The 18,703-nt window shown below is 38.4% G+C and overlaps 1 protein-coding gene across 3 annotated transcripts in view; it reads right to left on the bottom strand.

Moving 5' to 3' along the window:
• Positions 1–15,260, bottom strand: part of MIER3 (MIER family member 3) — a 30,973-nt gene extending 15,713 nt beyond the window's left edge. Inside the window, exons 1-5 of one of the 3 annotated variants that reach the window (XM_023537196.1) lie at positions 15,236–15,260; positions 13,505–13,529; positions 10,718–10,863; positions 2,133–2,267; positions 449–569 (exon numbers count right to left, since the gene is read on the bottom strand). In XM_023537196.1, coding sequence (XP_023392964.1) covers positions 449–569; positions 2,133–2,267; positions 10,718–10,816 — 355 coding nt within the window. In that variant the 5' untranslated portion in view covers positions 10,817–10,863; positions 13,505–13,529; positions 15,236–15,260. Of the gene's footprint in view, positions 1–448; positions 570–2,132; positions 2,268–10,717; positions 10,864–13,504; positions 13,530–14,974; positions 15,102–15,235 lie in introns of those variants that run through there. The other 2 variants (XM_011371044.2, XM_023537197.1) reach the window with 2 other exon arrangements.
• Positions 15,261–18,703: the final 3,443 nt, after the last annotated feature.

Raw genomic sequence — 18,703 nt, 5'->3', positions numbered from 1 at the left:
CAAAGATCTTTTAAATATTACTAATAAACATTAAGGGATAACACCAAGAATTAAAAGGAAAGGATTAAATAAAATTTAATTAAATAAATCACTTAAAATAAAAAATACTTTGAGCAATTAGGAGCTTTCAAAACCAGGAGAGTAAAGAAGTCCAAAAAATGTCTATAAAATTTAATGGTTGAACTAAGATGGATTATCATAGCAACAGATAATTCTTGAAAAAGAAAACAGCCTTGAAAAAATAAGCAAATGTTTTAATTTTTAAACAGAATATTAGTTGACCTCTATCCCTATAAAAAGGTTATATAATCTTATTCAGATTATAATAGCATTTTATTTCAACCAAGTAAAAAACTTAGACTACTTTGGCAAACTATTAAATGTAATAAAATGTATACAAGCTAGATTATCAATACTACTATTAATTAGTAATGACTGGGTTTCTCACATCGTAAAGGCCTAGGGAAGAAATCGGAAGTTTCATGGGAAGTCACAGATGGTGTCAGATCATCTGCAGAAGACTGAGTTTCCTCATCATCACCCGACAATAGGTCTTTTGCTATTTCTTCCTGTAAGAATAGAAATACAGTGCTAGAGTTAGAAATAATTATATCTCATCAGCTTTAAAAATCTTTTTATAACATTATTCATAAACTTAAGGTGTTATGATATAATTAAAAACTAGTTGAAGCTCTCTTAGTTTTGAGAATTTGAAATTCAATAATTTACTTAATGTAAGTACATAACATTTAATTATAGATATTTAATAGCTATACTATTATACATGCATAACAAACAATTTGCCTAATTTATGGATATGTAGAGAGCTTATCTGAAGCTACAGGCTAATTTTTAGTGAATTTACAACAAAAATCATCTTACTTCTAAGTAGTTAACAACTGAACTAACTTTCTGCCAACATAAATAGTCAGTCCTCAGTATTTGAGGGCTCTGCATCCATAGATTCAACCAACCGTGGAATAAAAATACATTTTAAAAAATGTTATGTTGTTGCTGATGTGTATTATGTAGTTAGGTCTACAATGGTTGCTTCTGTACTGAACATGTACAGACATTTTTCTGTCATTATTCCCTAAACAATAATTGTTATAACTATTTACATACCATTTACATTGCATTAGGTATTCTAAGTAATCTAGAGATGATTTAAAGTGTACGGGAAGATATTCATAAGTTATATGCAAATACTACACCATTTTATATAAGGGACTTGAGCATTCTCAGTTTTTGGTATCCAAAGGGGTTCTGGAACCAATCCCTCTCCCCACAGACAACCAAGGGACAACTATAAAACAAAACCTAAAAAAGTCTCCAAACTCTTACGATAATTTAAAAAGTTCAACTAATGAACAGCTCTGACTTGTGAATAATTTCAAAAGAAAAAGGCTTGAATTTTTTTTTGTAAGTGTATAGTCATCCTTGTGCCTGGTACATAGTAGGCACTCATTATTTGCTGAGTTATTATGGTCATTAAGGTCTGTGGTACATTAATATCACATTTGATTGAAAAGTGGGAACATAACTCACAGGAAGAGGTTCCAAGATGTGGATTCCTCTCCCTGCCTGAGATCGGAAAGGCGAGGGAAGCTTTCCAGGGATCTGTTAGCAGAGACAGTGGCTGTGTAAATTTTCCTCAGCAGGGACTAGGTCTTCCCCACAAACAACCTATGTTAGAGATGTATCACTGAGGGCTTGGCTGCTACGGCTGCTGTCACTCGCAGAGCCCAAAAAAACAGAACTTCTCTTCAAACACTCCATACCAAAGCCAGCTGGGTTTGAAGGCTTGTAGGGGATTTATTAATCAATGCATGCAAGTGTCCACAGGATCAAAAGAATTTAGGGCAAAACCTAAGTTTAGACAGAAAGTATCTACATAGGAAAGATGGAAAAATTATGGAAGAATACTCAAACATGCAATGTATTATGAAGCTACTACTACTTTTAAAGTACTGTGATCAAAGTCAAAGAATACTTAAATCAGTCACCAAAATGATAACAGCAATGGGTTGATAAGTTTCATTTCAGAGTTATGAAATTTTTTAAATTAAGGAAACTCTAAAAAAGTCAGTGGTGATGTAGCTGGAATTTTTCTTTTGAATGACTGTACTTACTTTGTCTAGTGTCATATCTGGTAGTTCATCTGCAAGTTCACTTGGGGAGCTATTTGTACTGGAATTTGCAACTGCTGGAATTGTAGGTTCATAGCCATAGAATGCCAGTAAATCTTCTAGAGGCATGTTTCCTTCCTATCAAGCCAGGGTACAAACATGAACTTAGGAGATGTCACAGTACAGAAATGCAGATAAAGTATGATACCCCTAATGTTCATAACGTGCGTTAGCAAGACAGCAGTATCAAATCAAAGCCGAGTTTTAGTTTTTCTTTTTTGGCTATTGCTAGAAAACAGTCTCAAACACCTAGAGCTGTTATTAGTACATTAATATAAGCCTAATAATTAATATCTTAGTTTTTATTTTCTAGCATCAATCACTTCATTTTTCAAAAAACTCCTCAAATTTTTGCTTTAATGAAGACTTTTTTTTTTTTTTTTTAGCTTTCACACTGGTATAAAGGTTTTCCTTGAAAACATTTCTAATTAATCAGTCAAAAACTTCATGTAATTTTCAGCTTGTTCCCCCACAATTAACAGTTTACCACTTGGTTTATTCTTCATGTTAATTAGGAGATACCTGATAGGAAACCTTTACTCAGCATTTACTAACATCAACAATATTTATATATTAATGTTCAAAACACAATTATCCATTTATAATCCTTTTACATCTATCTTCTATACTTCCCCTCTCCAAAAGCTATCTAGTGAAATTTGTATTATTACCACCATCTAATAGATGAGAAAACTGAGTCTTAGTACTAGGTTTGAATCCCAGGATCCACAGTCCTCTTACTGGCTACATTGCTTTGACAAAATTACATACTCTGGCTATACTGCTGCCTGTGTTATGAGTATCTATGCATGCCACATGCTGACACCCAGTCACTGTTCTTGCCCCGACTATTCTATCTGAAAATAAGTATTGTACAGTTGATCCTTGAACAACATGGGTTTGAACTGCATGGGTCCACTTAGTCATGGATTTTTTTCAACAAATACATTGAAAAAATTTTTAGAGATTTGTGACAAATTTGTGAAAAACTCACAAACCTTATGATTTTAATAACATTTTCTATTCTGTAGCTTACTTCATTATAAGAATGCAGTCTATAATACATACAGAATATATATTAATTGGCTGTTTATATTAACAATAAGGCTTCTGGTCAACAATAGGCTATTAGTAGAGATTTTAGGGAATCAAAAATTATACATGGTTTTTGACTGTGCAGTGGGGCAGGGATCAACCACTCATAACCCCCACAGTGTTCAAGGGTCAACTGTATTTTTAAAAATATTTTAATTCAACTACTAAAGTGTATGAAACTATTTATAATTATTCGAATAAGTACAAAACAATATATCCACAGACAACTTAATTTGTTAAATCTTTTTAAGATGTATGTAATGTAAATATTTTATTTTGCCATCAGTTATTTTAAAAAATGAAACATATTTGCCTGAAAAAATATTTTTAATATGTTTATGTCAATCTATTAAGAGATTCATTTTTAACCCTTGCTTATTGGTTTAGTTTAAGACAAAATATCTAAGTCATGAAGCGAACAGCGTGAAAATGCTAACGCAGAGTGTGCAAAACATGCCCACAACTGGTCACAAAGTATGCTGAGATGAGCCAGTGATGACTCCTAGAGACCAGCTAACTGCCCACCAGGATCCACAGAGAATGCAGGAGCTGGGGAATCTGGCCCTCACCTTTGTAGGTATGGAACTTACACTTTTCACTGTGCCTGATTAAAGCAGACTCATGCTAAATAAACAGAATATAGAACAGAAAGTGCCAATTTGTAAATTTGCAGTGGGAAATGTGCCTTTCCAATGACCACACCAATCATGTCACACATAAAATCCTTTTAGCTTGAGACTGAAATCAGTAAAAAGCTGCTTTGGTAGCAGGGAGTTAACGCACATTGAGTTGTATGGTCAGGATGGACAGAGGTTCACTTAATGCCATGGGTAAGCCTCATGAATTAAAGAACCCCTCAAAGGTGCCCAGAACTAGATTTAGAATCTCTCTAGTACCGCTCCTTGAAGAGTCCATGCAGCCCATCCCCTCTGGCTCATACTGGTTATCATATAATAGAAGACTAGGTTGCAGTGTTTGCCAACCACCTGCCAGCAGTATTTGTCCAAAATCTCACAGTTTCAGATTCCCTCCATGAGCTGCAGAGATGAAAATCTGCACTCATCATACATGCATTATCCACCTTCCCGTCAATATAGCATTTATTGGGTTCTATCTGGTACTGGGCGGAAAGCTACCAGCTATGAATATAGAAATGTAGAATATAGACTTTATAGAAAAATTCCTACTTTCAAGGAATTTAGTCTTACTAAAAGAGATTGATAAGTTAATAACTATAATATAATGTGATGGCTGCAATAATTGATTCTGGAAATGGTGCTATAAATTGGTGGGTACAAAGAAGGGAAGACTTATACTCTAGGAATAATGGTATAGGGTAGGGAGGTACCATACAGAGGGCAAAGACTGAGCTAAAACTTGAAAGATGAAGAAGCATTTGATAGATGAGGGTTGTGTACTAGGGATTTGTCTGTCATCAGAAACACTGAGTAGTGACTGTGTGCCAGGAGGCCACTGTGTCAGGTGCTCTATGAAACACAGATCTTACCTTTCTACCACTCACAGTCTAAGGGGATACTGACAAAACACAAATATAGAACTACCAATTATTATGAATACAAAGGAAATAAACAGAGTCCTGAAATACAGAATAGTGTAGGAGGCCTATTTTCATAGGGCCATAGGAGAAGACGAGGAGTATCCTTTATTCCCAGGACAACAGGAGGCCCCTGGAGAATTATAAAAAGAGGTGATGACTTTATTTCTTCTTAAATGCTGGCAGCTACAGGAAGAAAAGTTTGGGGAGGCAGAGAGCTAACAGTTCTTCCTGGGAGATCATACAGGACCATCATGCTGGGTTAGGGTAGGGATGTATACACAGAGGAAAGTGAAGAGATAACACATATTCTGAGGTGCAATCAAATGGGTTTTCGGATGTGGGACTGTAAGGGAGAGGGAAAGATGACTCCCAGATTTCTATCTAAGCAATTGCTTAGCAAATGGTGGTAACTTTTACTAATACAGAAAAGACTAGAGAAGGGAAAGAGCTTTAAAGAAAAAGTTAAGAGTTCTACACAGGGCACAAGTTAAGTTTGAAAGGACAACAAAATATCCAAGCGGAAAAGTCAAATTGGCCAGGAGCCTGGAGCTCAGAGGATTAGGCTGGGCTAAAGATATAAATCTGGCATTCATTAGCATCTAGATGATATTTAAAGCCATAGAGCTGGTGAGCTCACTCAGGGAGAAGGTAGAGAAAGAAGGGGATATATGCTTTCAGAACTTTCAGATGTATTACCCTATAGGCAACGGGATATGTCTAGAAATTTTAAACATGATTTGCGTTCTGGAAATAACATTCTAGGGAGAGTAAAGAATGAGAGCCTGAATTAAAAAAGGGAATTATCCAAGCGAAATTTAAAAAATAGAATGACTTACTTGATAGAGTGAATGAAAGTGGCACGGTATCTAAATGAATTGCCCATTTCTGGCCTGAGAATGCTAAATAGCTATATATTATCATAAGACAGAAACACAAGACAAACTTGAGGGTGGATGGTGAGACGTTAGATGATGATCTAAGATAAAAGTCGTAGTAATGGGCTTGAACTTGATTATCCAGAAAAAGAATACAGAGTAAGAAAACAAAAGCTAGAACCCTGAGAAATACCATCAATTAAAATGGGGGGTGGGCAGGGGGGAAGCCCATTAATATGATAAAAGAAGACACCAGAGAGTAAAAGTAGAACTAGAAGAAAGCAGGATTATGAAAGTTTAGGAAGAAGCAAGTATGGAGATACCAAGGATGGTGACCTGGGTCAAAGAGCAAAGAGAAATCAAGTGAGATAAAGACAGACATGAATTCTTAGTTTCTGTCAATTAGGAATTTGACCTTACAGTCTGTTGGGAGAAGCAAAGCTGAGGACTGAATGGAAGAAGGGAAAGTACATAACTTTAAAAGAAGAATGATTAAGGGCGACACAGGGTCAAAAGAGAATTTCTTCCAAATGTGGAAAATGTACAAGTAAGATTCTATGCTGAAATAAAAAATAGTAGAAAAATAAACTGAGGGCAGTAGGGATGGAATCTAGGCATTAGCCTGGGATGTGGCAGATACTTCTGGGACAAGAGAGAAAAAAGGAAGAATGAGTATAGAAGTTTCAGTTTGTATGCGTGGGGCGAAAAAGAGGTTCCAGGTAGTCACCTATAAAAACCCTACTCTATAAAGCATGATCATCTGTTGAGGGAGAAAGTGACCAAATTACTGGACATCTCATTAATACGTTCAAGGGCTAACACTGTATAGTCCTCTAAAGGGGCCTGGTTCTAAAACACAGAAATAATCTTTCCTAAAACTTTAAAGCACAACTGGAAAAGATGCACTCAGTCTGTGAGGCACTTCGCGAGTGAGCTTTCTAATAGAACCTATTAATAAAGCACTTAGTGCTTTAAAGCATAAAAGACATTTTTTCAAAACTAGATTAGTAAATTTCAAAGTCTCTGAGGATGTGTGGTGACTAGATCAGATTAGAAGTTTGATCTAGCACCTTACCCCAGGTATGAAGATTTTCCTGTCTTTTTCTCAGGTATTTTGTTGAACCTATTTAAATTTTAAGGGGCACATTTAATGAATTGTTTCATAAGTTGAAGAGTTTATATCAGGAAGAGAAAAAGATTTAAAGGCAGAGTACTCAGTCATAAGAAGAGATGAAATACTGCCATTTGCAACAACATGGATAGACCTCGGGATGATCATGCTAAGCGAAATAAGTCAGATGGAAAAAGTTGAAAATGACATGATATCACTTATATGTGGGATATAAAACAAGACAGAGACTCATGGACATGGACAATAGACTAGTGGTTACAAAGGGTAGAGCGGTGGAGAAATAAAAAATAAGCAGAAGAATAAACTGAGGGCAGCAGGGATGGAATCTAGGCAGGAGTGGGGAGGTAGACAGGGTAAAAGGAGTCAAATATATGGTAGCTGAAGGAAACTGGACTTTGGGTGGTAAACACACAATAGAATATGCAGATGTCAAATTATAATGTACACCTGAAAATTATATAATTGAATTAACCAATGTTACCCCAATAAACTTAATAAAAAGAAAAGATAAAATAAATAAAAAACAAAAAATAAAAAATAAAAAAAATAAAAAATAATAAAGGCAGAGTACTCACTAATTGCTATTACCGTGGGCAAATCACCCAGCTTTTCTCCCCTCAATCTCCTCATCTATAAATAGAAAAATACCACAATTTCCTTGATTCTATGATACATATCCTCACATATCAGAAATCAGGATGCATCCCAATACCGATGTACAGATTTCTCATAGTAGTGTTCTTCCTTGCTCCATCTATTGATTTCGAAATTTATGGCACATCTCACAATCAACAAGGCCAAGGAAATAATGCTAATACTCATCTGACACACCTGATGGTGTGGTTAGATGGGTCAAATGAGGTTGTCTAAGTGAAGTGCAGATCAATTTTAATAGACACTAGTCTGATATCTTAAAATATGGGCTGCAAAAAAGCATACACATAACTTTTTCAAATGCTTAAAAAAAAGAACACCAATGTCTAAGTGGTACAAAGGTGATTTCTACTTTCTCGTTTCACTATAAATATCAGGGGGAAATCTATATATTAATAAAAGAAATGTAAAGGACTTTTTAAAAAGTTATAGCTCTAAATCTAGGACTATTTAATAAAACTTTTCAGGAAATAGTAACGTGAATAAATTAAGATATAGAAAGACATGACATAAACCTTATTTTAATGTTTAATAACAACAATCTAGTCATATAATCTATCTTTTATACTTACCAAAGCGTTGCTATAGGCAAATCGATTTTGTACCTCTAATTTTCCATACCAAATAAGGTACTAAAAATTGCCAAAATATACGTCATATTTACAGTCTACAAACTATCGAGTTTATTTGCAGCTAAAGAAACAGTGTAAATTTTGAAAATGAACATTAACATCTAGTCCGTAAGACTATTAACATATACCAGTATCTAAATCCTTGTTTCAATACAAGATTAATAGAATACATTATTTTAAGTTATGTAGAAATAATTTCAAATTTCTTCAAAAAATTAAATGATCCTTACTCTTTTTATATTTGTGACTCTATCTACTGTTTCTTTTATTCATTTTCATGCTTTATTAAACTAATAAAGAATCCAGAGCACATCTACACAGTATGCTTTACTATGGAAAAGAATCACAGTTCAGGGGAAGTGGGTGTCAGTCACTTTTAGAAATAGCTCCTCTTGACCCTTGCTCAATGAGAAGGATCAGTCTTCTGTGTGGAGACACAGCTCTTAGGTCTTCAGTAGAATTTGCTTAAAGATCATCTGTATTATTTTGTCCCGATTATCAAGAATTTGATAAAAAGCCAATAAACAAAACTATCCAAGTACAGAGAAGCTGAAATATTTAAAGGCCTATAATTTTTCTGAATCTACAAATTCAGTGATAGATACCATTACAAAGCAAAGATTTAATTACCAGTGTTTACTAAACAAATGAAAATCGCAGGAATAGAACTAGATATTTCTGTGAACGGGTGAGCAACTCTTTGCTGTTGATTATATCTTCTCTAATTTCCTTTTAAAACTCACTAAACACAGATCAAAGTAGTTATTACTACAATCTCTAGAAGAATAAAACCTGTAAATCTGAAAATTTTGCCAGCCCATAAAAATCTCTACAAGATTACTCATGCTGAAGTAGTCAATGAGTTAACACATTACATGAAATTTTTATTGAAAAAACAGCTATTTGCATGGCTAAAATGCAGTCTACCACATTTATATCATTTATGTCATGCTGTAACTAGACTGCTGTCTCCCTATCTTTAACAACAAACACATAATCAAGGAAGGTGCATTATGAAAACATCTGGGATTTTTGCCCTATGCCCAAAGCAGTGTCCTGACTTAAAAATCTACAGGAGAGAAGTAACTAAGAAGCCTTCCATGAACTTCCACATAGGGCTAAACATCTTTTATTAAATATGTATATTTTTTCTTCCATAGCTCTCACTGCTTACCACTTTCTTAGCTCTTAGCATATCATATTAAAAATCTTTGTTCTCATTTGTCACTCCACACTAGACTATAAGCTTCTAGAACTCGGAAACATTGTCAAGTTGCTCATTTTTGCAATCCCAGGACCTACCACAGTCTTGGGCTTAGTGATCATGTTAGCTGGACTATAACTCTCAGTTATTCTAGGTTTCCCATGCATAAGAGATAGGAAAGTGCCTGAATAAAGCCAAGGCAGAGCTCAAGACTCTTTGGCATCTTTTCTCATCAACAGGCAACATTTTATCATCACCCCTGAAAGAATAGGGAAGACTTCTCTTCTTGAAGATTTCCTAACAACTTCACCTCTATATTCTCAAGTATGTTTGGCTTTTACAGGAAATATATATTTGTTTTAAATGACTAATATGTAACTGCAACTGTGCTAGATTAATTTGTCAAACAAATGAATGTGCTTAGAAATTTTCAGGCCTACCAAAGCAAGCCTGGGGTCTAAGCCCTAAGTCTGCCTTCTGTTTCCTTGTGTATTAACATAAGGGAAGAAATGCAATGATAGCCCACCCCTGCCTCACAAAGGTAGCAGAAAAGATTATGTAAGAATGTGCTTTGTTGTCTTGAAGAAAAAGAAGTATGAAAATTTAAAGGTTTATTATTATTCAATAGTATACTTGAAAGGTTTTGTTATTCTGGTCTGATGAAAGAAAGATTTGCAAGTAGTTAATTTATAGATAACTATAACTCTACATTTTTTCAAAATGACCTATATGGAAGTCTCTCTTTGTAGTCCTGATACAAATATGTGTTTAAAATTCAGTTCATTTGAATTTATATTGATTTTCAGTTTAAAAAGTTATAAACTACATTTATTCCTGCCAACTTTTTAAAAGATGACTGAGAGTAGAAAATGGGTTATCATCAATTTACATTTTAAAAGAGTAAAATTTTTTTCTTCTTTAATTTTCTTATAGTATTCTAGCAGATAATCTGAAGGAAAAGACTTCTCCTTGTATCTATTGCAGTGCTTAGTTAAATTCAAGTTTAACCCTCTACAATAGTGTGGTATAATGCAAAGAAGGCTGGGCTAAGATTCAGAACTAAGTTTAGGGCCTACAGCTGTCTAGATCTGTAAGATGACCACATGTAGCTACGTCATTGTTCTGGTAAAAATGTAAAAATTAGGTTAACAGATATAAAATAAATTTGAAAAATTAAATAAAATGTACATATTAGTCTATCCTCCAAAACAATGAGAAAAATCAGTGACATTCTGTAAAAGGTGAAAAAGATGCCGATCCTATTTTTTTTTAATGCCAATCCTATTTTTATTTCAGGTAGACTATAAAATAATTTACAACGAAATTTCAAAATTGTTACTAAAAGTTCGTATTAAAATGCTAAAGTAAAACCCTTTACCTTTTCTAAGTCTTCAATTTCAGAACTGAAGTTTTTACCCTCATCCATCATTTCCTCTTCTTCAAGAGTTCTTTCGTCATCATAGTCATGGACCAACATCTCAGCAGTGGGGTCAAAATCATGATCCTCAGAAGACAAAGACCCAACTGGAATAAAATAAACTCAATCACTTTATAAGTTCATAAGGCTATTTACAAAAAAATATATAACTTGTGTTCTGCCAGTTCCTTTTAATGTTTATATGTGAGCTTTATTAAATGCACTTACTATATATTTTACAGCTTATAAAGACCATAGTTTTGAAAAGATACTCGAACCAGCAAAAGAACAAAGCAAAGTAATTTAACAACACTTTTTTATAAGTCCAATCCATGAGAGTAAGACTTATATTAGCAGCAAAGTGACTTATAAATGGAATGGTCCCCCCCGCCCAAAATAAATGTTCTAATAGAAAAGTCAAATTTGCTTATGCATTAATTTAATACATTTGTCCAAAAGCAATACAAAAATGTCAGAAGGATTAAAAGATTTTATAAAATTATAATTCATTTTAATGGCAAATGTGAAGTTAACAGGATAGTCTGAAACCAAGTGGGAAAAAATAAGATCTAAAATCCCAAGAGAATAAAATCAAATTATGAAAAACGAGAATGTCTCCATTTGTTTTATCCAATTCAATCAGACCAATGACACTCAGAACAGGGAAGGAAAGAAGTATCAGAATCTTCGGGTGAAGGAAGTGGAACATTCAACATAAAAAGTTTGATCTATTTTTAGTCAAGCTATTTTACATTTTGAAATTTCAAACATTTAAAGACAGTGTGAGATCATTAACAAAATACTGAACTAGACCAAAAAATTTTCAATATGTAAAGAAGTATGGATATAATTCAATGTTTTTAATTATAAGTTTGAAGAACTTTGATCTTTAGTTCCAAAAATAATACAATTTCTATGGAACGTAATTATTTAGGAGATTTACATTATAATTTTTAATGTTGAAAAATATTATCTGCTCATTTTAAAACAAAGTATTGGCAATTTAACTTAATTTTAAAGAAAAAATTTATTATATAGCTCAAGAGCAGAATATTCACCATTACATTTTTTTTTTCTTTGAGGAATTCCTGGAAACCTCTGTGGTATGCCAGAGTGTCAGGGAGAGAATTAGATGGTAACTTTTCTACTTCTCTGAGGGCAGAGTTCTGCCCTCTTTTGTAATCCTCCTATCACCTGGCGCAGCAGGCTCTCTATTAAAGTGGAAGGTATTCAATAAGGGCCAGAAATGAAAGGCCTCAGGGTCTACTCTTGGCTTTGTCCTGGCTTTCTGGGACCTGAGGCAAGTCATTTAAACTTCTGGGCCTAGGTCCAGTTTTTCATTTGTAAAACACATAGGGGTGGCTTAAATGACCTCGAATCTCTTCCGGCTATAAAATTCCCTTTAAAATTGGCTAATCAATTAAAAGCAGGTTATAAATTTGTTTAAACACCAAAACCAAGTGGTTTTGCTTTTTAGATTGCAACTTCTTCAAAGCAGACAGTGACACAAAATGGAAAAATTGCATTATCACCCAGATGTTTGGCATCGTGTAAATATTCTTTTCCTGAAATGTCATAAAAAGTCTCAAAATTAGAGAAATGTTTTAAAATGATTTTTAAATGTAAAGAGATAGACAGCTATTTTTAAAATAACCAGGTAGAATTTCTTCTACTTGGTGTTAACTATTTCATAATACCTTAAATGATAATCAAGGGAGAACCCAAAAGTCGACTAAATACACAAATATGCAAGGAAATCGACTACTCGCTCTAAAGCAACATGTTGTAATGTAAGACTTGGGAGCTCGTCCAGGCTCTATTAAACTAGGTAACTCTCAGTAGTTACTTAAAAGTCTCCTCAAGTGTAAAATAAGGGACTTGGACTAGTTCAGAGGCCCTTTCCTGGAGACCCTGTGAGAGAAAAGAGGCAGCCAAGAAGAGGCTGGAAAGGGGATGAGAAATTGGAACAAAGCTATCCTTACATTTTAGTTTAAGAGGAAAGGTCCTCACTATGGATGGGCTTCAAGGGTTCCACAAGCCCCAAATCGTGTGCAATTATGTATATGTACAGAGTTATGGAGAGAGTTCCTTGCTTTCATCAGATCCTAACAGGAGGTTCCCGCCCCCAAAAGACTAATAAACACTGTCCTAGATGATCTAAGGTTGTCTCACCTCCAAAATTCTATATTACCACCTTCCTGTGCCAAACTTGGAGATTCTGTTTCTTTTGATTAAGGCAGCTTTACTTAACTCTCAAATTTCAATTTTAACACCATCTATAGACATTCCTCAATCATGAAAAATATGTGAGACAAAATAAGGGGAGATGAGAGTCATGGTTAATAAGCAATATAAGCAACTCTAAAGTTCTGACAAATTAAAGAGTTGATTTCTAGAAAAAAAAATTAAAATCTAAACTAAATTCCTAAAGTTGTGGAAGGATGATTTGGGATTAAGTGTTTCGGGCTTGGAGAAAAAGAAAGACAAGATATGTACGAAAGATATACTACTTAAAAAGAACACTTGTCTGTTAGCAGCTCTGTAACAAATATGTTTTCAACAAACAAAAAAAAGAAAGGTCAATAGAGCTGTTCCTTCCCCAATTTAATTACCAAAACGTACACTGAAACGTAAAACGAGTGACGAAAAGCTCGCAGGACAAATTTTTGTGGGAAAACCTTTAGCAAGAGATCTTTGAGCCCCCATTACCCTTTGGGACCCACTGAAGAGGTAAGAAAAAGGACAAACCTGGGCTCGAACTTCCAAAAGAAGCCTAGGAGAGAGAAGAAAACGTGCGGTTAGATCGCAAAGCCGGGGGAAAAGGCAGCGCCAGCAACAGGGCGCAGAGGAGGCGGAGCCCAGCGCTCTACCGCAGCTGCCAAAAGTGCAAGACGTAGCTTCGTTCCAATTGCTCCCGGCCCCTTTCGGGCCCCTCTTGGCTGCTTCGCCTTCCTCCCCGAATTCCCAGTGTACAAACTCGTAGACCCGGGATAAAGCCGGGAGCGTAACAGGCAACTCCAAGCAGCCCCTTGGAGCTCAGGAAGTTACAAAGCGAAGATGCAAAACCCAGAGCAGTAGATTCGCAACATCGGTCCCCCACCCCTAGTATCTCAGCAGTACCCCAAATCCCGCTCGGCTCTCCACGGCCCCAAACACCACCTCGCAACATACTCCTTTTCCTGAAAGAGAATCGCCCTCCGAGCACCTAGTCCACCCCCTGGGACCCGAGGGCCCCAACTTCGGGGCTGTCTTCTATCGCCGAGCGTAGGCCAGCTCGCGACCGGACACTCTTCCCAAAACCGAAGCGCAAACCCCCATCCTCTCTCCCGAATCCGGAGACGCAGCACTTCGGTCGCAGAGATTCTGGTTCTTTCCAGGGTGTTCAGTCCCTCCCCAGGCCTGCTAGTGAGCCCCTCTCCCCAGCGAGTTCCTGCCGAGGGGCTCCTGGTGCGCTACCCCCTCCCCCCACCCCAGCTCACAAGTCTCGGGGGACATGGCCAGGACAGCTTCGCTCGTCTTGCCTCCCTTAGTTAGCCCACAGGAAAGTGGGGCTACCGAGAGCCCCTGGAAGAGAGTAGAGAGTCTTGATCGTCCCCCTTCACTCTCAAGGCTCCCGCATCTCCAGAGCTGCGGAACCCGGAGTCCCGCTCGCCTCCCGCGGAGCCCAGCAGCCGTGCATCCCGCTCGCCTTCGCGCCCGGAGCAAAGTGGAATGTGAGGTTCCTTTGCACCGCAGCCCGGACCCGGTGGGCCAGGAGCACAGAGTACTTCTCCCGCAGGGCACGGGCGCAGCCCGCTCCCGTCTTTGCAATCCGCTCGCGGAGGGGGGTGCTCGGCCGGTTTCCACCCACCCCGGCCCGGGGAGGCGGCGCGCAGGCTCTAGCGGCCCGCGTCAGCTGCCCCGGGGTACGACACGGCGCCGTACCCCGACCGCGGCTAGCTGCAGCTGGCCACTGCCTGGGGTCTGGTTCTGTCGTCCGGTCGGGTCGGGGCAGGAGCCGACGCGGCCTAGTCCCGGAGGGAGACCGCTCCCGCGCCCGCTCCCGCCCCCCGGTCGGCCCAGCCGCGGCCGGTTGCCGCCCCGCAGCCCCCGCGCCGCCGTGCCGCCTCCCGTGGGGCCACGGGAGAGGCCTGGCTCCCCCAGGCCGGCTCGGGGACAGCGGGAGGCCGCCGGGCGCCCGGTCCAGCCCGGCCGCCCCTGCCCGGTTTCCCTGCTCACCTCCGCCATATTGGTACCTTTAGGGCGAACGAGCAGCGCCGAGCCCAGTCCCCGGATGGGGCGCCTGAGCCAATCGCAGCCGCCGCCGCCGCCGCCGCCGCCGCCGCCGCCGCGGTCCGTCGGGCACCCGCCCGGCGGCGGAGGCAGCTTGGCCCCTTATAGGAAAGGGCAGCCCGCGATGCCCCCGGCCCGCGTGCACGACCACCCCGGCTGGCACCCCAAGCCGCGTCCCACACCAGCTGCAGGTTCCCAGACTCGTACCCGCGCTCACCCGCTCTTCCTCTCTCCGCTGGAGTAAAGTTCATACTGAATCGGAGGCATGCGGGATACGGATGGAAGCACGGGCGCGGGACAGACCCACGTCCAGCCAGTCGAGGCGAAAGAGCGGCCGAGGCGGCTGAAGACCGACGGACAGACACCCGGGTCCAGTAGGGCTTTGGGGAAGCGGGCAGGAGACTTGGAGAGATGACAGACTTCCTTAAGAAGAGAGGAGGTGGTCGATGGAATAGACTGATGGACGAGAGACCCCACCCCACCCCGAGAAATGGGAGAAGTGGGTGATGGACGTCAGGGTCAGTCCAGAAAGAGAGGTTAACGACCAGGCACTTTGAGTTTCCTGGAAGATACCTGCCTGAATTGGAGATGAGTACAATGGCTCTGGGAGTGGACAGTAGAAGTGGTCATCTGCCAGTCTCTGGAAGATAATGACAGTACAGGAAAAAAAGGTAAAAGATCAACAGGGCTAAGAATTGATGATAAATAGAGTGGCACAATTCAAAGAAGACACTCATAAAATATAAATACACACTTCATAGACCTATGGAAGGGCAGGAATAGCAAGCATATCAAAGTCCCCGGACCGAGTCTCAAAAACTCTACCTCCCACCTCTCTCCCCAAAAGCCAAACATTTGCTTAGGGTCAGAATGGAAACTAGTCCTGGGGGCAGGTGGATGGGTGAAGGAAGGACAAGGCTTAACAGGTATACTTGCTCCTACACATGCGTTATGGCCATTTGCTCTCCTTGGGAGCTGTAGTCTAACTCCTGGCAGGTCCGTATCCATACTGAAACAACTTTGACCAAAGTACACAAAAATACTCACTAAAAATTCATTGGTAGCCACCGAGGTAAATCCTACAAGAAGTTCAAGTCATCATGCCCTATTGCCTTGCCATGGGATTGTCTTGAGGCCGGAAGCCAGAAATAACTGTGTATGGAAAAGAAAGTCGAAAAATGTGGAAAAGTCTGCTGTAAGTTTCACAGATAAGTGAGATGGCTGCGCAATCAGGAAGGTACTGCAGGACCCTGCAAAGAACTGGAGAAGATAGTGATCTCAGACAACATTACTGTTATTGAAACATGTAATATTAAATGATAGAATTGAGATTCTTGCTATAATCTCACAAATAGACTTTTTAGAAGCTAAAACTTTCTATACTCTTGGTCTGAACATGAAAGTTCAGGGTTTTAACCTGGGGTCACCTTTGATTCTCCCCTCTAAAGGTACACACTGAGGATGAGGCTGGAGACTGGAGTATGGATAGGAGGGAAAGGGTTACTTTCAATATTTTTGCCAAGGCATCTCAAAGTTACTCCACTGGTAAAATTTATTTATGGAAATTTCATGGAAAAAATCTTTTCAACTATTTCCAAATATCATAAAATCATGGAAAATTACACTTTCCCTGCTGTGAAAGATATCTTTCAACCTTTTGTCCACTCAAATAACTCAAAATCAGCTGAACTTTGAAACCAGAGGCTTGGCACATGTTATAGGTATTGTCCTCAATGAGGCATTTAGAGTTTTCAAGTAAAAAATGGCTTGAAATTAAGTGTAAGTGATTAACTTTAGAAATGTGGCAGTGAGCATGCAACTGTGGACAGAACCATTAAACAGTGCCTTGAACTTGGCCATAGGGCGTGGGATCCCAGTCATGAAGAAAGTGTCTCCAACAGCCTGCCTCCTACTTAACACTAAGGAAAAACATTTTCTTCATAGCAAAGCATGGCTAATCCAAACTATAAATATGGCCTTAGGTTCCATGTCGCCATGTTTAAGAAATATACAGACTCATGCCCTTAAGTAGAGTTTCTGCAGATTCTCCTTTTATTAAACTGTAAAGATTTTATATAGGCATTTGTAATTTTGATTTTTTATATTTTGTCCATCATAATACATAGTTTATGTAGTCTGTGTCAAGGGTATTAAATAAGGGTTCATAGAAAGATAAGCGAAGCTAAAGTAATTCACAGTTTAAGGCAAGAGTGCTACTTTTCCAACCCTAATCACTAGAGAAAAATTTTATCACCAAGTCTTATATAACACATTCGTTTTATGATAAAGTATGTAAAATCTACTCTATGTACATGGATGTTTCATTCTTTTTGATGACAAGCAGTGGGTACAGATTAAAAATAAGTCCCCTTATTCCAGGGAATTGAAATAAAAAATGACTTTTTACTGTAGTTGTTATTATTGTGTCACGACACAACAGGTGGCATTATATAAAAAGCGCTATGCTGGACCCTGCGACTATGAGATCACCATAAAAGTCCTGGTTCCTCAAAAGCTTACAATGTAACTGAATAATTATTATGTGCAGTGGATGGGAACAAGAGCAAGGAAAACTCAAAACTGAAACCATGGTAACTTCCTAAGGAGAACTGAAATATAATAGATCCTCTAGCCATCTTTTGAAATGCAACAAATCAAGAAAAGGTTATGAATGTGTGATCTGAGATGTCTCACAGTAAATACATACAGTTAAATAGGAAAATGCAAATGTGAAAAATGAGGTCCAGTGAAACTAGGCTAGGAAGTTAACACCAGAGAAAAAGTTAGAACAAGAATATGCAGGTAATGCAGTGTAATACACAATATGAGAATTAAACCATAAATTTGGCTTAGAGATTTCTGGAGCTGAAGCAAACAAAAACCAAAAAAACAAAAGTAAATACAAACAGTTGCTCATTGTCTTTGAGGAGAAATACACAAATTCTTCAATGGAAGCAAAACTTCTCAGGACACTTTAAAAGAAATGTCTTGCCTGAGCTATAAAGTAACAGTAATGTAAAAGAAAATATCCTCTACCAGAACCTCAAACCCACTAGCTCATTTTTTAGTGACCATCCTTGAATATATGACCTACTAAAAGTTTTAATAGGGCCATGGTAATGTAATACAAATATTTAATTTTCTACAGATTTCATCTAACCCCAGGAAAAAAATAATAGACTATCCAAAGTTAATCTCAAGTGCCTGTAGTAGTCAGACAGGCACAATGAATGAGTGAAGCAGGCCGGTGCGAAGACAAAAGTAGGGGCAACAGCAAATCAGCAGATGTGATCCTGCCTAAATGGGGCAGCCACTAACTTAGGCTCAGCAGACTGGCTCTCGCCTTGTGAGAATGTGAGCCCAGTGCTTCTAGACATTCCCATTTTCCAAGAACAGCTGGAAAGCTGGATTTTTATGTGAACTTCCTTGTTTTTAAAAATTGTCAACCAAAAATTTTTAAACAATGTAGGCCAAATAAATCACATTAAGTAAATCATGTTAACTGTGAGTTTCCAGTTGGCAGACTAACCTAGAACATCCTCCTAATATCGCCTCTCAACATGGCTTTGGATAAGACTGTAATGCCACAATTCAGCTCTCCATCACATCAAACTTCTTGCATTTTTCTAAACATATACAGTTATGTGTGAAATTCAAATATTTTTTGTTTGAATG

The sequence above is a fragment of the Pteropus vampyrus genome, unplaced genomic scaffold, assembly GCF_000151845.1.
Source record: "Pteropus vampyrus isolate Shadow unplaced genomic scaffold, Pvam_2.0 Scaffold181, whole genome shotgun sequence".
NCBI lineage: Eukaryota > Metazoa > Chordata > Mammalia > Chiroptera > Pteropodidae > Pteropus > Pteropus vampyrus.
The sequence above is the reverse complement of the archived record's forward strand: the minus strand, read 5'-3'. Positions and strand labels throughout refer to the sequence as shown.